Below are 20,205 nucleotides of genomic sequence, written 5' to 3'. Positions count from 1 at the left end.
AAACATTTTGTAATTCCATCTTAACCATTCCTGTTCTCTGATAGCCATTTTCTGTTTTCTCAAACATTATAGAAAACCAGTGATTTCACCTAGACCTAGTCTTGTTGATCTCTCTCATGTCTTCCTTTTACATTTTTTTGCAGCATTGCTTGTTAATTCTGAAGTCTTCTCTCTCCATATGCTTAGTTATTCCTCACAGTGCCTAGCATATGTCAGTCATCCATTTATCATCTACCCACCTCTGTGGGGATGCATTTGTAGTTTCATATGATGAATTTTTTACAACTCAGTTACATAGATGCTCCAGTCTGTAGATGAACTAAAATTTAACTGATTATCTCCCCATTGAAAGAGAAACTCTTTCCTCCCAAATAGAATTGCTATACTTCAGGTTTTACTTTAGGATTCATAGAAATAACATTACTGAAATATGTGATTTTTTTTCCAAGATCGTCCTAAGTAACTCAAAAAGGTTGTACCACATAAAAATTTAAAGGCTTAATGAAAGTCTTTAGTGAATAGAATTTCAACTTAAATTTGAAAACTCTTTTAAGTGCTTGTCACTGATGATCTATCTGGATATGGTTGTTGAGTTAAGGTTTTAGAAACATTGCTGATTATCCCAAAACTTGGGAAGCATCAAAGTAAGTGTTTTTATTTATGGGGAATAAAAATAGAAAGGCATTTTAAAGTGAAAAGCATTTTAGCATTGATTTTTTTTCAAACAAGATTTTGAAGGTTTTGAATTTTATCTACATATGTCAACATCTGATTATTTGTTTCTGTGGTATTGTATTAATTTATGTAGCAGTTGCTAAACATTGCTAAAGTGGAAATATGGCTTGATTTTGGTATTAAAGTAAAATAGTATGTCATTTGAGAGTTAAAAAAGGAAGCCATGACACCAGCAGCAAGTCTTGTCTTTACATCAGAATTTGACACTTGATATTTGTTTGATTTTCATCATTAGGGGGGAAAAAAAGCCTTTTGGTTATTTGTTTTAGTTTAAAGGAAAATAGCAAATGTCCTCTAACAAAAGTTAGTTTATTTTGATGTAGTCACAGAAATGTCCTAGAATACTCAGAGTATCTCACAGATTGATGTGGTAGGAGTTGATTTGGAAAAAACATAGATTTTAGATTTAGACAAATCCAGGTTGTACCATTTATTTACTCTCTTATAATTACCTATCTTCCTGTAAGAAATTGGAGCTAAAATTATAAACAATAAGATTATGAGAAATAATTTTGTATGGATGTAACTAGAGTTTTTTAAAAACTATTTTGAAATAATTTTATTCTGAAATCTGAAAAGTGGCAAAAATAGTACAAAGAACTTCCATATATCCTTAACTAAATATAAACATTAGCCACACTGGTGGTGGTATTCTCTTTATTTTTTTGTGACCTACTTATAAATAAATTGCAAATATGATGCCTCTTTACCCATAAATAGTCTAGAATGAATCCCCTAAAAGCAGGGATTTTATATATATATATATATATATATATATAAAACAATAAAATTTTCAGAATCAGGAGATTAACACTTACATGGTACTATTTAATTTACAGACCTTGTTTAGCTATCTATACTTATCCCACTTAATGCTTTTAGAGAAATTTTTCTCTGTTCCATCATTATATGTTTCTTTAATCTTTTTTTTTAAATTTGGATGTTTTCCTCAGCCCTTTGTCTTATGTTAATATTATTTCAAAATATAGGCCATTTAAGTTTATAGTATCCCTTAGGTTGTCTCTGTCTCAAGTTAGATTTAATTTACAAATTTTTAGCAGGAAGACCATAGAATCCTTGTTCTTCCCAGCACATATCATATGTCACATAATGTCAAATTGTCCTATTACTGATGATGTTAATTCTTATCATTTGGTTAAGATGTTACCTTTCAGATTTTTTTTTTAAAGATTTATTTATTTATACAAGAACCAGGGTACAGGCCAGAGGTGTGGGAGGGTGAGAGGATTCACCAGAGACAGAACAGGGAACAGAACAGGCAGACTGACGAAATACACTGCTGAGGGGAGCAGTGGGCACGACAGGAGAGGTCTGCCGCACCATGTGGGACCCTCACCGGCCAGCCCGGATCGAACCGGCGCTGCAGAGGCTGTGGACAGCTTCACAGCACGGCGCTCAACTGCCTGAGCCACCAGGGGAGGCCCTTTTCAGATTTTTTTTAACTGTACAGTTGCCATTTTATAATGAAAGGTATCCCTTTATATGAAAAAGTATCTAGTGGAAGATGCTTTGACACTGTAAATAACCTGTTTCTTCCCAAACTACTAACTGCCATCCCCTACGTTTAGTATCATTACCGATGCTTGTGTGAAACAGTTATTACTGTGGTGATTGTCGAGTGAATGATGGTAGATTTTTAATATTAGCTGTTAGTAGCTAAATAAACTTTTCTCGTTTAAACATGATTCAGTTAGATGTGAACTTAAATCCCTATCTGATTGACTTCAGCACTCTTCCTCTTTGAAGGCTGTCCAACTACTAGATGAAGAAGTTTCAGTATTTTTAGAGTTTAGATTTAGTAATTCTTAGTTTTCAACGTAATTCTAAATCGGTGTTTGTCTAAGAATGTTCCTTTGTACATTATGATGTCTGCTAATTTCTAGATACTACTACACTATAATATATTCTTCATAAGAATACCTCTGTATCTCTTAGTAATAGGTTTGTAATTTTAATGATGGCACCAACCAAGGTTGACACTGGAACTAATTTGAACTGACTTGTGAAATTGGATGTTTCTGATTATTCAACTTATGATAGACATATGGAACATGGAAGTCGAGATGTTTGTCTTTAGGTAGACAGAATATAATATACTTAGCTTTGGTGATTTTGAATTTGAGGTGATGGGAGTTCTTTGATGTTAAACACTGATGCAGAAAATTAGAAACAAGGTCTGTGAACTCAAGAAGGAGTTTAGAATTAGATAGACCTTCAGGAATTACCTTGAGAAAGAGAGAATATCATTGCAGCAATAGGCTTGAATGTGATTTTCAGGGGATCAAACTTAGAGAGAAAAGGACTGAAGAGATACTGAGGGTTTCCAAATTTTGAAATACTTAGCATTTTCAAGTCTAGAGGAAAAGGAGAAGTCTGTGCACTTCTAGTGGTAGGCAAAGGAGATTGGGAACAGATTTAAACATTTTTCTAGGGGCTTTAGTTCCTTTGAAAAAAAAGTGAAAATAAACAGGAGCTAAATATTTTTTAAACAGAATAATAATGGAGAAAACCAATTCTTAGAAAAATCAGAGAGAGATTAATGAGAAAGGCTTGAGAAAATAAAATATTTTTAAGCCCAGATTAATAGTATAAGCAAGGAAAATATTTGACTGATCGAATTAAAATGATTCTTTTTATCATGTTCCTACCTAAATTTAGATTACAAACTTAAGTAAATAGCAAAGAAATTAAATTAGAAGAGAAAAAGTAATACTACATGTACTCCAGCCTTTAGCAATCCCCAGAGTGAAAACTACAAATATAATGTGGTGATTTTCTTGCACACTTTGTGCAGTAAGTGTGGCAGTCAGCTGGGAGGGGTAGTGATATTTTAATTCCTTGTGCCCATCACTTAATTTTTCCTTTGCATTGTACCTGACCTTCAATCCACAAGATTTATATTAAAATATTTTAAAGTTTTCTGCTCCTGGTATGTCTACTGTCTTATAGGTATGCTAACATGATTATTTCTTCACCCATAAAAATTTTCCAAATCATGTGTATTTTCTTTTTTTTCAGCCTGTTTGACGGTTTTGCAGATGGACTGGGAGTTGCTGAAGCTATCTCTTATGTGGATCCTCAGTTCCTCACCTACATGGCACTAGAAGAACGTTTAGCCCAGGCTATGGAGGTATTTCTGATGCCCATATGTAAATTGTTGAGGTGTCAAATAATAAAAGCTAAAGATTTTAAGTTTTTTAAGTATGCTTAAGAAAAGTTATGTAGTGGGCCTCCCCGGTGGCGCAGCGGTTGAGCGCTGGGTTGCGAACCTGTCCGCAGCCTCTGCAGCGCCGGTTCGATCCCTGGCTGCTCCCCAGCCACCGGAGGAGGGTCCCACATGGCGCGCAGACCTCTCCTGCGGCCCGCTGCTCCCCTCAGCAGTGTACTTTGGTCCTTCTGCCTGCTCTGCTCCCCGCTCTGGCTCTGGTGAATTCTCTCACCCTGCCGCGCTTCTGACTATACCCAGTGCATGTATAAACAAAACAAACAAATAAATAAACATGCCTCTATAAAATTAAAAAAAAAAAAAGAAAAGTTATGTAGCAATTGCAGAATAGTGATGTCGCCAGTATGGTATGTATAATATATACCTAATAGCCTGCCACTTTGCTTAAAATTGCAGTATTTTCCAGTTTTTATTGCAGAACTGAAAGTGTTTTGTTACATATAGAAACTATACTTTCCATCTATCATAAACACATTTGAATCTGATTATTTTATACACATATAGGCACACAGAGATGTATTCATGAAATGAAATTAAACATCTTCAAGGATATTTTACAAATCTGTTCCCTGTTTTAGTACTCATGTCTTTTAAATAATGTGCTGCTGCTGAATGCAGTGAGGAAATTTACTCTCATCCCCATACATATACACACTTAAATAAATGTGGAGTATTTGATGTCTGAGTTTGTCTTTGCCTTCTTTTCCTTATTTCACTAAAACAAAAAAATTGTATTTGCCTAAGACTAAAAGTCCCAGGCATTTTTTCCTCCATTGAAAATGTCCATTACACTAGTGGATTTCATTATGAAAAGTCTTTCTTCAAGTCACTATTTCCAAAGTAGAGGAACCCTAATGAGTTAAAGTGAATAAGTTAGGGCCTCCCCGGTGGCGCAGGGGTTAAGATGCAACCTATGAAGCTATCTTTAGCCGCTGCAGCGTGAGTTTGATGCCTGGCCAAGGAGGTGGCCCACATGGTGCAGCAGACCTCTCCTGACTTGCCTGCTGCTCCCCTCAGCAGTATATGTCGGTCATTCTGCCTGTTCTATTCCCCACTCTGTCTCTGGTGAATCCTCTCACCATCCCCACACCTCTGGCCTGTACCCCAGTTCTTGTATGCATAAATAAATAAATCTTTAAAAAAAGTAAAGTAAGTCAGAGGTGAGTGAACAAAAATGAATAAAAGAACCCTTCAGGGACATACAGAAGCATTTTAAGAACAGCACAGCAGATCTCTCCTGACCTGCCCGCTGCTCCCCTCAGCAGGGTATTTCAGTCAATCCGCCTGTCCCCTTCAGGGACATACAGAAGCATTTTATCTAAAAAAATTCTGAGTTTGGGCCTCCCCTGGTGGCGCAGGCTTTTGAGCGCCACACTGAAGCCGTCCACAGCCTCTGCAGCATGGGTTCAGTCCCAGCTGGCCGGCGAGAATCCCACATGGCGTGGCAGACCTCTCCTGTCTCGCCCGCTGCTCACCTCAGCAGTGTATTTCTTCAGTCTGCCTGTTCTGTTCCCCGCTCTGTCTCTGGTGAATCCTCTTACCCTCCCGCGCCTCTGGCCTGTACCCCGGTTCTTGTATAAAAATAGATCTCTAAAAAAAAAATCCTGAGATTAGCAACTACAGTTGTTTAAATTGGTAAATAAGATAACAAATACAGGCATACATACCCCTGCACTTGTTTTCTATGCTTCAGTGTAACATTTTTTATATATGTATAATCTTCCATGAAGATCATTGTGCTTTTGTTTTATGTTTTGCTCAAAGTGACTATAGGAGAAATTCTGTTTTACTAGGAGAAAAGTCAGAAAGAATATTATGAGACACATTATACATAGCACTTTTCCCAGGTTATTTAACTTGTCTTAACAAATTCTGACAGACATGTAATAGGTCAAATATGATAACTTGCACCAGGAAATTCATTTAGAAAGATTAAGGATTATAATCACTTTAATTAAAGATTACAATCACTCACTTTCTTGAGTTAACTAAATCTTGAGTGATCATATTGGAATACATAGACCTATGAGAGTAGGGTCTGATGTCACCAGTTTTTCCATTATTGTACTAATGGTTTATGATCTTTTACAATATGGAGAGATCTTAAAATGAAGTCGTGAGAATTTATATTGTTGTTACCTGTTACTAACAGGAAACGTAATATTTTATTGGTATCTTGAAAAAAAAGCCAGAAAAATGTGTCATGGGAGATTAGGGAATGGTGACAACAGGCAAGAGTGGCCATGATACATCCAGGAAATGTACAGTTCCCATAATTGTTTGCCTTTGCTCTTAAAGAATCCAGTGGCACTGACACTTGCAGTTGTTCTTGCCCATCTTTCATTCTGCTACTAATTAATGACATTAAGTGTCACCTTTCCCTGTAGCTTAACGCCTTCCTTAGATTTAGTGCTGTTTTATTTTGAGACATTTTTTACGTCTAGAGAATCAATGCAGTTCCCTCTTTCTATAATTCTCTTGAAATCTTTATTTTTCTTGTTTAGTATACCTAGTATGTATTTTTTTTTAAAGATTTACTTATTTTATACAAGAACTGGGGTACAGGTCAGAAGAGCGGGAGGGTGAGAAAATTCACCAGAGCGGGGAGCAGAACAGGCAGGCAGACTCAAGACACTGCGGAGGGGAGCAGCGAGTGAGGCAGAGAGTTCTTCCAAGTCATGTGGGATTCTCCCTGGCCGGTGGGGAATCGAACCAGCGCTGCAGAGGCTGTGGACAGCTTCGCAGTGTGGCGCTCAACTGCTGTGCCACCGGGGAGGCCCTACCTGGTATGCATTTTGAAAAATGAAGCTGTGGGCCTCCCCTGTGGCACAGCGGGTTGAGCACAGCACTGTGAAGCTGTCCTCAGCCTCTGCAGTGCGGGTTCGATTCCTGGCTGGCCATGGAGCTATCCACATGGCGTGGCAGATCTCTCCTGTCTAGCCTGTTCTGCTCCTGCTCTGTCTCTGGTGATTCCTCTCACCCTCCCGTGCTTCTGGCCTGTACCCCAGTTCTTGTATAAATAAATAAATCTTAAAAAAAAAAAAAGAAAAATGAAGCCGAAAAAATTTATGATATTTCCCTTTAGATTTAGCACTAACGTTCATTAAAGCAAACAAAAGACAGATAATTACAAACATAGTACTATTTTTGTTTTTTTCCTCAAGTAGCCCTGTCTTTTTTTGGCAGTGGTTATTTTCATGTCTGTTAACTTTTCCAATACTAGGCTGATCATTCTTTTCAGGTAGTGGTCATTGGTGAAGATATTGGCAGTGTATATTTGTTTCATAGCTGTATCCCAAATTTAAGTGAGAGCAGGGCAAAATATTTAAGATCTTTAACTCTTTGAAGCAATATCATTAAAGCTTTTTATTCCCAAATTAAGAAGAAAATCCCCTTGCTCATGTTTATGTTGAAATTGCTGTATTTATATTATAAATGTAAGTAATTGTTTTATCATCTCATTTGTTTGCAATAAAAATTGTTCAAGAATTTTGGGCCTCCCCTGGTGGCGCAGGCGGTTGAGCGCTGCACTGTGAAGCTGTCCACAGCCTCTGCAGTGCCGGTTCAATCGTGGCTGGCCGGTGAGGGACAGCAAACCTCTTCTGTCTTGCCCGCTGCTCCCCTCAGCAGTGTATTTCTTCAATCTGCCTGTTCTGTTCCCTGCTCTGGCTCTGGTGAATCCTCTCACCCTCCTGCGCATCTGGCTTGTACCCCGGTTCTTGTATAAAAATAAATCTTTAAAAAAATAAAGTTAAAAAAAATTGTTCAAGAATTTTTAATGTCAAAAATTGCTTTAGATTGAGTTAAAATTATTAGTAGTATCCTAAAACAAACTTAAAATTTTGATTAATAATTATATATATAAATATAAAATTTTACTGGAAGTGTATCTCTTAATGATATGGAAGTTGTTTTCCTTCCTAATTTATGAATGAATTTTATTTATTCCTAAAATGAAATACAATTGAACTTCATTTTATTTCAGTTTTTCATCTTTATGAATGTAAAGATGAACAACCAATTCACATATGCAAAGAGTTTATCATAGTATGGATTTATCACTCAGTTCTTCTGAGTTATTTGCCAAAAATCACATCAACTTGACAAATGTAAATAATCTAATTTTTTTTTCAAAGAAGTGTTAGAAGACACAAATATTTGTTATTCAGTCATTAGAGTTCATTTTGATCCCAGTATTTCAGATTGCCCCTTCAAATGAGTAGGAAGTATGCTTTTATCTTATAAAATGGTAGATGGGTTAGTATAAAAAAGAATGTGAGAACAGAAAGCCAACATGATACTTTGACTACAGTTGGCTTTCTTAGAAAGGTCAGTTTGAAGAAAGATTGCATGAGAACTTTAATTGAATTTAAGTCTCCTTAAACTCTCTTTGCTTGTGGAACCCTTGAGAATTTCTGTGTGTTTATACAAGCACTTCATAAAGGCATGGGTTTAAGCCGTAAAAGCATGTATTTAGGCTGTGTAATGTGGGACCATTCACTTAGACTCTTAAGCGTCATATCCTCATCCACAAATTAGGGTAATAAAATATACCTCGTGGATTATGGTGAGATCCTGTTAAAGTAATTACTAGAACACCTGTCGCAGTGATAAGCTTTCAGTGAATGACTGCAGTCAAAGATACATCCAAATCAGCACTCAAGTAGTAATCATCTAACACATCTGGATTCAGTGATCATTTAAAATCATTATTAAATCATTTTTATAAGTCCTTATTATTTTAAAACAAATGTCCATTTTCTTCTTTAAAAAGTAAATTTTGTGCTGACCAAGGATTATTCAACTTTAAATCTAGATGTTTTCCAGTTGGGCTATTTAAAATATTTACTTTCTTCTGACACTTTGACTAACTTTTGAAAATCTATTATATTGCCTAAAGATGCAGATTGCTTTATATATTTTTGTGGATTTTCATAGCAGTGATTATAAAATGGCTTTTCTTGCTCTTCTTGCTGATACATGATCTCAGATCACCTTAAAGTGTATGTCAGTGCCAAAGCAAGTATTTTTAAATATATGGAAATTCCAGGTATTTATTAGCACTCCGAATTTGCAGATAATCATCAGACAGGGTATGACTCCATTGTGTCAAAGCATAGTTAGCCTGGACTAACCTCCCTAGATGGAGCTTACTACAAAAAGTATCCCTCCTTTGTGTTTATGTAGCACAGATGAGTTCTTGCAGAGTCTACCTTAAAAAGTACAAAAGGGAGGGCCTCCCCTGGTGGCGCAGTGGTTGAGCCCCGGGTTCATTCCCCAGCCGCTGGCGAGGATCCCACCAAAAAAAAAAAAAAAAAAAGTACATAAGGGATTGGAGGAAATTCATGATGATAATAGGTAAGCAAAAAACAGGAACAAATAATAGGCTGTTCTTTTCATTTCCTATCTCCTAATGGGTATGTTTAATTGTAAAGAATTACTGACTTTAAAAGGGATTAGAGTAACAGGAATATTTATTTAGGAATAAAGATAATTCTGAAAAAATACAGAAAAAGCACATCCAAAGAGCAGTTACCACCTCTGGAGCTATGATCACTAAGAACAAGCCCACCCCACCCCAGGGCTAAGATCCATCTACATCAAGATGGCACAGCTGTGGCTCACTGGATAGCAGTGAAAGCACTGTAATGTACTAGCAGAACTTACATACTGGAAATCATCCTGTGGTATGTCCAGGGAAGCTATTCATAGTTAGATAACTAACTGGAAGCACTCTGCTGCAGAACTGTTCAGGGTGGATGCTGAGGGACGCTGCTGGCACTGGGTGCTGCTCACTTTGTGCATTAGAAGAGCTAGAGTCTGGAGACGCTGTGTACACTGCAGGAGTCTGGTGCTAGAGAAAGCCTCATGCTACAGAAACCTGTTAAGCAAGCACAGGGATCAGAGCAGAGCCCTTTTCCTCCTGCAATGTCTTTTCTGCAATCTCCCTGAACAAAGCTTAATGTACTGATATCTGTCATAGGGAAAATATTTATTTATTTATTTATTTATTTTTTTTTTTTATAAATTTTATTGTTATATTCCCCATACAATTGCAGCCCCCCATTCTGACCCCAATCCCTCCCCTCCCGCCCCCGCCCCCCTAAAAGTGTCTCTGGTTCATAGTTTTTTGTTGATTTTGATTTTCACTTTCTTATAGTTATTCATTTTCCTGGTCCCTTATTTAAGTTTTCTAGATTCCTGCTATGAGTGAGACCATCCGGTATTTTTCTTTTTCTTTTTGGCTTATTTCGCTGAGCATGATCCCTTCCAGCGCCATCCATGTTGCAGCAAATTGCATGTGTTTATCTTTTTTGAATGCTGAGTAATATTCCATGGTATATATGTACCACATCTTCTTGATCCAGTCATCTATTTTTGGGCATTTGGGTTGTTTCCAAAGCTTAGCTATTGTAAACAGTGCTGCTATAAACATAGGGGTGCAGGTGTTCTTTGGAATTGATGTTTCTGTGTCCTTTGGGTAAATACCTAGGAGTGGAATTGCTGGGTCATATGGAAGCTCTATGTTTAGTAGGTCCAGAAATCTCCACACAGCTTTCCACAGTGGTTGGACCAGTTTGCACTCCCACCAACAGTGCAGAAGAGTTCCTTTTTCTCCACACCCTCGCCAACATTTGTTGTTGCTAGTTTTTTTAATATGTGCCATTCTCACTGGTGTAAGATGGTATCTCATGGTAGTTTTGATTTGCATTTCCCTGATGACAAGTGATGTTGAACATTTTTTCATATGCCTGTTGGCCATTTGCATTTCCTCTTCAGAGAAGTTTCTTTTAAGCTCTTCTGCCCATTTTTTGACTGGATTATTTTCTTTGTTGTTGTTGAGACTCATCAGCTCTTTGCAGATTTTTGTGATCAGTCCTTTATCATTAGTGTTGGGTGCAAAAATGTTCTCCCAGTTGGTGGGGTTTCTCTTTGTTTTTGTTATTGTCTCTTTTGCTGTGCAAAAGCTCTTTAATTTGATATAGTCATAGGGAAAATATTTAAATGGTCCAAAGCCATTTTGACAGAGCTAACAAAAACAATGAATTTGAATGTGAGGAACTATAATTATCAGTTGCAACAATTCATCCCTCTAAGAACTAGATTCCATATATACGTACATATTTGAACATATCTACTTCTACCTAATAAGATACAGCTACTTTCACAAATGAAGACGTTTTTACCCTTCCTCTAAAATGAACAGATGAACAGTCCCAAGAGTCATTACACTGATCACTGGTTATATTAATTCCTCCATAAATTCAGTCAGCCACACTGAATATTCTCTAATACAAAGGTTAAATTAGAAAGGTAGGTGCTTTATGAAATAAAAATGGAAAGTAGAAAAAGGAAATGGTCAGCAGATAAAAATAAACATACATATAGCAAACAAATAAACATGCAAAAAGCTACTAGTCCTTGTTTCTGTATTTGGTTCCAAGGCCACGGTAGATAGCTCTGGTTTCCTTCCATAACCCATTATTATTCCATATTTTCCTTGCCCTTATCCCAAACCTGTTTTCTAAAAGAGCCTGTGCTCTCAATCACTCTGCCATTTTTGACTGCTGCTACAGTTTTCTGTAACAGTACCATTGGATAGAGAAGTTCTAAGAAATATACACTTAAGCTGAGATGATCATGGGAGGAACACTCTTACATAGAGTGTGCTACTTCCGCTGGCTGAACGAAGCAATGAGAGATGAGGTTATTCAACCAGATGTCCCTATTTAAAGTTTCAAAATCCTGTTCTTTAACCAATCAGTGATAAAAATTTTTGAGAAAGTTTACAAGACTGAGAATTATTGGGGCCTCCCTGATGGTACAAGGGGTTAAGAACAGCACTATGAAGCTATCCGCAGCTACTGCAGCAAGAATTCCATCCCCTGCCAGAGAGGTGACCACCATGTCACAGCAGATCTCTCCTGACCTGCCTGCTGCTCCCCTCAGCAAGGTATTTCAGTCAATCCGCCTGTTCTGTTCCCCACTCTGTTTCTGGTGAATCCTCTCACCACCCCCCACCCCACACACACCCCTCTGGCCTGTACCCTAGTTCTTGTATGCATAAATAAATAAATTAAAAAAAAAAAGACTGGGAATTACTGTTTTAATGGTTTTGCACTCAGTTAAATTATATTTTATATCATGAAGTTCTGTAGTTCTCATTATTTTGCCCTGAGAGGTAATGGGCCTAAGTTTATTATTTTCTCTTTGTAAGTACAAGGACACTCAAAAGGATATATCCGACATCACAATTTTTATAGTCATAAATTCTGCTAAAAAGTAAAGTGCAGGGCCTTCCCTGTGGCGCAGCGGTTGAGCGCTGGGTTGTAAAGCTGCCCACAGCCTCTGCAGCGCCGGTTCAATCCCCAGCTGCTCCCCGGCCACCGGAGGAGGGTCCCACATGGCGCGCAGACCTCTCCTGCCGCCCGCTGCTCCCCTCAGCAGTATACCTCGGTCCTTCTGCCTGCTCTGCTCCCCACTCTGGCTCTGGTGAATTCTCTCACCCTCCCGCGCTTCTGACTGTACCCAGTGCTTGTATAAATAAATAAATAAACAAACAAACAAATAAAATGAAAATAAATAAATCTTTAAAAAATAATAAAATAAAAAGTAAAGTGCAGTAGCCACCAGGCTCTCAAGATTCATCCTGTAGTTGGCACTTAATTGTAGTCAACCACATTGATCATTTGATTAATTGTGATGCCACTGGTTGGTCGAACCCTGTTCTTACTGGGAAGGATCTAAACCCTGAGCTCAAACCTGAAGGCCAACCAGAATAGTTCCAAAACATTATTCTTGTTTCATGGGCGCATACCTGATACTAATTTGTATCAGCCTGGGCTTAGTCACAAGAAACAATTATTTGTAAAGAATTATTAAGTATAACATGAAATTAGAATCTGAGGGATTAGCTAGAGGAAATTAAACTAAAGACTATAGGAAGAGCAGGTTTAAGGAAAAGTATTAAGACTTACATACAATACTCAGCTTCCCCACTCTCCAGGGCTGAGATCTAGACTCTGTTGGGGAAGACATAGCCTTGGCTCTTAAAAAAAAAAAAAAAAGTGTGTGTGCTAATTACTATTCTGGCATATCTGGATGGAAATCTGTCCATTAGAACTTAGCAAACTCTTCCTTCTGGCATGCTAGAGAAACCATTCACAGGGAGATAAATAATTAGAAGTACTCTACTACAAAACCAACTAAGATGAGTGCTAAGGAAGCGGTTGGCCACCTTACCCTGCAACTGGTCACACATTGAAGAAACTGCAAGTGCTTCAATGCTGGAGAAGCCACTAAATACTGGAGGAGCCTGGTGTGGGAAAAGCCATCTGTGGTGTAGAAACCGCAAATGGGAAAGCCTTGCACACTGCAGAGCCCTATCCAGTAAACCCTCCTAAACCCAGAAGCTAAGTCCTTTCCTCCTGTGATATCTCTGTAGTGTTCTCTAATGATAAAACTTAGCAGCATTTTAGCTGACAAGAAGAGTATTTAAAAGGCCCAGATCTGATTATACAGAGCAGAAATGATAGGTGAATTGGGAGCTGAAAGGCAGTAATCCAATTATTGGGTCACTAGCTTTCTTTTTGCAATATCCAGAGTTAAATTTGGTGTTCAATATTATTAACTGTATTTACGAATTCTTGTCATTTTGTTTTCTCCATTTTTAGTTTCTTTGCTTTGTTCTTTGCCCTATCATTTATTGTAAGTCATCTAGTATCCATTTTATTTATTTTTTTTTTTTTAAAGACATGGACTTTTTTTTTTTTAAAGAGGCATGTATTTTATTAATTCATTTATTTGTTTGTTTGTTTGTACAAGCACTGGGTACAGTCAGATGCGCTGGAGGGTGAGAGAATTCACCAGAGCCAGAGCGGGGAGCAGAGCAGGCAGAAGTACACTGCTGAGGGGAGCAGCGGGCGGCAGGAGAGGTCTGCGCGCCATGTGGGACCCTCCTCCGGTGGCTGGGGAGCAGCCGGGGATCAAACCGGCGCCGCAGAGGCCGCGGGCAGCTTTGCAACCCAGCGCTCAACCGCTGCGCCACCAGGGAGGCCCATCTAGTATCCATTTTAGAAAGATATTATTGGCTATATCCTAAAGTGATACAGAAGCTTAATTGCCATCCAAGACAGCGCAATTCTAACTGTCAGGCAGAATTTTCATTCAGTCTGAAAGATTGAATTTATCTATCACAGTATATTTATTGTGATAACATGTTCATGACATAAAATTTACCTCTAACCATTTTTGAGCATTCCATTAACTGGAATGAAATACATTCATATTGTAAACCATAACTCCCCATTGTCTACTTTCCCTTGCCCCTGGCATCATCATTTCAAAAACTGCCTTACGCAAGGGACTGTGGTGATGGATCAAGAGTGCTGTGGTGGCAGGAGAACTACAGGAACTACAGCTGTGGGGAGAAATCAAATACTGTACAAAAATTAACTATGTAAGAAAATGAATTTTTAAAAATTAAAAAAACTGCATTAGTGTTGATCTTTTCTGGTCTCTATTTCTGTTCTTGTCATTGTTACTTCTTTCATTCTGCCAACTCTGGCCTTGGCCTTAGTTTGTTCTTCTTTTTCTAGTTTCATGAAGTGTTAAGATGTCTTTTTTTTTCTTAATGCAGGTGTTTGTTGCTATAAAAGACTTTCCTAGAACTGCTTTTACTTATTTCCATGTTTTGGTATATTGTATTTCTATTTTTTGTTTCAAGATACTTTTAGGTTTTACTTTTGATTACTCACTTTGTTCAGAAGTGTGTTGTCTAATTTGCAGTTCTTTGTGAATCTTTGCGATTTCTTCCTGTTAATTTTAGTATCTTCGCATTTTTGGTTGGAAAAAATATTTAGTATGGCTTTTAGCCTTCTTAAATTTGCTTACAAATGTTTTTAACCTGTTGTTGATCCATCCTGGAGAATACTCTATATGTACTTGAGAAGAATATGTATTCTGCTGTTGCTGTATAAGATGTGTATTTGTCTGTTAGGCCCATCTTATCAAAAATGTAATTCAAGGGCCTCCATGGTGGTGCAAGGGGTGGTGCAAATCTTGGCAGCCAGTGCTGCACGAGTTCAGTCCCTGGCCAGGGAGCTAAGCCACATGGTGCAACAGACCTCTCCTCTTTCACCCGCTGCTCCCCTCAGCAGTGTATTTCAGTCAGTCCGCCTGTTCTGCTGCTCCCCATTCTGTCTCTGGTGAAGCCTCTCACCCTCTTGCATCTCTGGCCTACACCCCAGCTCTTGTATGCATAAATAATCTTTAAAAAAATGTATTTCAAGTCCAGTGTTCCTTTTTTTTATTTTCTCTGGATAACATGCCCATTGTTAAAAGTAAAGTATTGGTGTCCTTTACTGCTACTCTACTATTGTCTAATCTCATTGGAGATCTTTTTATTTGCTTAATATATTTTGGTCCTCCAATATTGTGTGATATTTATTTATGATTATTATATATTCATAATGATTATGAGTAATACTTTGTCTCTTGTTACTGTTTTGGCTTAAAGTCTATTTTGTCTGATATAATTATAACTATCCACGACTGCTTTTAGTTTCCATTTGCATGGAATATTTTTGTCCACCCCTTTTCTTTGAGCCTATATGTGTCCTTAAAGCTGAGATGAGTTTTGTAGGCAGTCTACAACTGGATCTTATTTTTTAATCCATCCATCCACTATATGCCTTTGATTGAAAGTTTAGTACACTTACATTTAGAGTAATTATTGTTCCATAAGGACTTACTAATGCCATCAGATGTTTTCTAGTTACTTTGTTCCTCTTGCTGCTTTCTTTTGTGTCTCTAATGTAGAATTTTTTTCTGCTTGCTGTGAGGCTTACTTAAAACATCTTTCAGTGTATAGATACACTGTTTTATGGTCATAATGCTTAACTTTGATTATATACAAAAAGTCTGCTCTTTTATTTCCCCCTTTTATATTTTTGATATCACAGTTTGCCTGTTTTTATATTGTATATTAATTGACTATTGTAGCTATAGTTATTTTTAATAATCTTGTATTTTAAGTTGAGTTAAATGATGGATACTTGAGTTGGCCCCTCCTTTTGGGTCTTGCGATATAGGCACACTTTGGAGATGTTGCAGGTTTGGTTCCATACCACTGCAACAAAGCACATATCTCAATAAAGTAAGTTACATTAGATTTTTGGTTCTCAGTGCATATAAAAGTTATGTATACACTATACTATAGTCTATTAAATATGCAGTAGCATTATGTTTATAAAAAAGAACAATGTATACACATTAATTTAAAAAATTATTGCTAAAATGTGCTAACCGTCTGTAGCATTAATGGTGAGTCATAATGTTTCTGATGGTAGGGGGTCTTGTAAAGGAACACAATATCTGTGGTGCACAAATAAAATGAAACACAGTAAAATGAGGTATGCCTACTTACAGTTCTAATCTAGTTATAGCCAGATGTGTTAATTGGGCTAGAAAAAGAGTGAGGGTTACTCATATGGTTTGATGATCTGGTGTTCTTTCCATCCTTGTTAGAATAGTAACTTTATACAGACATTTGGACTCCTAAATGAAGTTCACGGCCCAGATAACCTGGTAATACTAATGAACTGGTAAAATTGGACTCCAAAAGAGGTAACTGCTCTTTTGAAATTATAAATATGTTGGGCATGTAGATCACCTTTAAAACAAGGAACATTTTTGTTGTACATGTGGAAGTTGAGACCCCTTTTGTTTTTTGTTGGTGTGATGTGATGATGATTCTTTTTGGAAGGAGACAAAAGGGCAAAAGACTGAAGCAAAAGAAATTAACAGGAAGAAAACAGTAGTGGATACCGTGTTATACCCCTTCAAAAATAATTTTCTACTTCTCTGTTACTCTTTTTCTAGTGTTTTTTAACAAAGAGCTGACTTTTCTTTTTCAGACTGCCTTAGCACATTTAGAGTCTCTTGCAGTGGATGTTGAGGTGGCCAATCCACCAGCCAGTAAGGAGAGCATTGATGGTCTTCCAGAGACCCTTGTTCTTGAAGATCACACTGGTAAGGGCAAAGTTGATCTTGAATCTCAAATAACACATTGCATGTTTGTGTATGTTACCAGTGCACCTAGAAGAAAAATGCTATTAGAAACTTTGATTACATTCTGCCAAAAAAATATTTTTTAATTTGTCATTTGTTAGGCTGGGAGAGATGTTCTACAAAAGCAATGTTCACTAAATTCCAAATTGTCATGTATTAGGCAGAAACATGTTTTCCACTTGTTTTATCAAATTCTGGTTCTTTCTGTCTTTTATAGGTATCATCTATGAATTAATATATTTATTTTTAATTTTATCAAAATTGAGCCATATGTGATTGATAGCTCAATTTATGTGTTGTTTTCAGCTATTGGTCAGGAACAGTGCTGTCCAATCTGTTGCAGCGAATATATTAAGGATGATATAGCAACAGAGTTACCTTGTCACCATTTCTTTCACAAACCTTGTGTCTCAATTTGGCTACAAAAGGTAAGTGTTAGATTTACTTTTTTAAAATTAATACTGAGTTTCTCATAGAAGTTAATGATAACCTTACTATCTTTTAAGCTAATTTTGTTTAGCTACATTCTTGTACTGTCTTTTAATTGTGTTAAAAAGTATATTAAAAAAAAAACAGATCTTTACTCATATCCCTGAAATTGAATGTTCTCAAAAAGTATCTCAATCACAGAAGCCTGTGACACTACTCAGAGTTCTATAACAATATGCAGATACTCTGCTGATATAGATTGGTATCTCTGAAAATGTGTATGACAAAGATTTAATGACCTGTCATGTACCTCCTGTACATGACGTATTTTCCTGTTCATATTTTCATCCTTAGCATTTGCCCTACAATTTTTAAGTATATTGGAATAATTTATGAGAAAAAGCTTTACTATAATCTCTCTGTGAACTTTGTTTTTGCATAAAGGGTATTTACATCTGTTCAGTTAGAATCACTTTCCCAACTTTTTTCTTATGGTGTAGCTGCCTCTTTTTCCTACAACCACGCCTTTTCCAGCTCTGTTCCTTCCTCTTCTCTCCTTCCTCCCTTCTCCCTCCCCTCTTTTCCCGTGTTTCTCTCTCTCTCTCTCTCTCTTTTTTTTTTTGCTGTTTCTCCCCTCTGTTTCTTCTTCATCTTTGTCAGACGCTACTTAAAATCTCTAAACTCCACTGCAGAAGTGTTCACTATTCCTTTATAAAATCTAAAAGTTTGTGCCTTGACTTTTAAGGACTTCTATGATTTAACACCCAGCCTCTCTCTTCATATTTACCCTCTATACATTTGCTTACCTATGCATAACCTAATGTAACCTTCTCCCCAGTACCGTAATCTGTAAGATAAGTAGGTCCAGCTTAAATTACTTCTTTTTTGTTTGTTTGTTTGTTTTTGAAATTTTCTTTTTTTATTTATTTTTATTTATTTTTTTTTTTAAATTACTTCTTTTTGTCCTTGATGTTGCCATAACCCCTTTCTTTAAACTCCCACAATAATATCAGACTTCAGATATTCTCATATTTGTATATTTGCTATATACCTTGCACTGCTAAATGATTTCTTGTGTTTTTTCCCATTTAATCCTCACAGTATTCTAGGACACATTGGTGTTGTTACTCCCATTTTCCATTGCTCTTACTTTGTTCAGGTTTACACCGTTAGTATGTGGTTGATTGAGACCAGACTCATCTGACTCAGACATTGCTATCAGGGTCCATCTGTATGGCAAGAGTACAATAAATACTCAATAAATTTAACACTTTGCATTGTAACTACTATGTATATTGTATAGCACTGAATTGTCATTGACTTTGTGGTAACCCAAGGTTATAATCGCTAGTCTCTCTCAGGAAACAGCTTAGTGTGAAGCAAAGCCTTTCCTCTGGAGAGAAAGTTCCTAAGTACATATCTTTGTTAACTTCAACAGCCTGATTTCTTCATCTTGCTTTCTATCAGGGAGAACTCTTTGGGCAGAAGATCAGATTTGCAAGGGTAAAATCTATCAACAGATATGGTCTTAAAATGTTATACTCCCAATTACAGCTACTTTCCCTAGCCAGCCTTTCCTCTCAGATGTGGTTGATTTGATTATCATTTAGAATTCACCCAGATAACTCTATCACTTTGAAAAGAGATAGAAAGACTTATAAATGCTTATAATTGACTTATAAAGAAGGTCTGAGTTCTATCTGTTTGACAAATCTGTTACACTAAAGTGAAACTAAGTGTGGTACTTGTGCTGGAGGTCCTCAGAGACTGATATGAAATACATATGTGAATTAATTGGGATTGTTGTTTCTCTAGTATAAGTATCATAGATTAAATAATAATCCAAGTCTGATGAGGCAGTGCTCTGTGACTCCTTGCACACCCTCACTAGCCACACCAACACAGAGGCAGGAAGTGTAGTTGACTTTTAATTAATGTGAGAGATGAGTGAGCTAAAAAATCGAAAAATGTTTCAGCAACAGTGTTTACTCTCAAGGAAATTGAGTCTGATACAGATGAATCAAAAATAGCATCAAAATTTTGCCTTTCAGTGTTGTGTGGGCTTGAAGTAAATTTGTTTTTGTTTTAAAGTTATTTGATTGTTTTTAAAATAATGCCACATTGTTTTTTATTATGATACTTTTGTGGCAGTTAAAACCTTTTATTTTCCCTGAGTTTGTTTTTTTTTTTTTTTTAATCCCTCCAGTCAGGAACATGCCCTGTGTGCCGCCGTCATTTCCCACCTGCTGTTATTGAAGCCTCTGCAGCTGCTCCCCCTGAGCCTGATCATGATGCCCCACCTTCAAATGACAGTACTGCAGAAGCCTCCTAAACTTTAAACTTGAAGGAGATCAGTCTATCAAAGTAAATCTGCAAATTCCTTCTAAATCTGATGTGCAAATAATTATATATAAATATATTAAATGCTATGTATAGTCTATGCCATAGTTTAGAAAGAGAATATTAACCTTTCTAAACTAAATTTAGGTTTGCAGAAAGTACTAAACATTTCAAGTTGAATGTTGAAGCAGTGCATCCATTTTCTTTAGTTGAATCTGTTGATATTAACTGTAAAGTCAAGCTTATCAATTAAATCTCCCCAGAAGAAATAATCATCTTTGTGGCACACATTATTGGTTTTGTCTGAAGTACTGCCACTAAGTGATTATAATTGAGCTCTCCTATTTGCATCAAATGTGAAGACTGTGATCGCAACAGTGGTA

At 36.9% G+C, this 20,205-nt stretch overlaps 1 protein-coding gene across 1 annotated transcript in view; it reads left to right on the top strand.

Moving 5' to 3' along the window:
* PJA2 (praja ring finger ubiquitin ligase 2) overlaps positions 1 to 19,814 on the top strand; it is a gene marked incomplete at both ends in the record, with an annotated part of 49,082 nt that extends 29,268 nt beyond the window's left edge. Inside the window, 4 exons of the mRNA XM_084233226.1 lie at positions 3,775 to 3,886; positions 16,900 to 17,014; positions 17,360 to 17,481; positions 19,689 to 19,814. Coding sequence (XP_084089352.1) covers positions 3,775 to 3,886; positions 16,900 to 17,014; positions 17,360 to 17,481; positions 19,689 to 19,814 — 475 coding nt within the window. The remainder of the gene's footprint in view (positions 1 to 3,774; positions 3,887 to 16,899; positions 17,015 to 17,359; positions 17,482 to 19,688) is intronic.
* Between the last annotated feature and the right edge of the window lie 391 nt (positions 19,815 to 20,205).

Source organism: Talpa europaea (genome assembly GCF_964194135.1).
Source record: "Talpa europaea genome assembly, chromosome: 5".
NCBI classification, from domain to species: domain Eukaryota; kingdom Metazoa; phylum Chordata; class Mammalia; order Eulipotyphla; family Talpidae; genus Talpa; species Talpa europaea.
The sequence above is the reverse complement of the archived record's forward strand: the minus strand, read 5'-3'. Positions and strand labels throughout refer to the sequence as shown.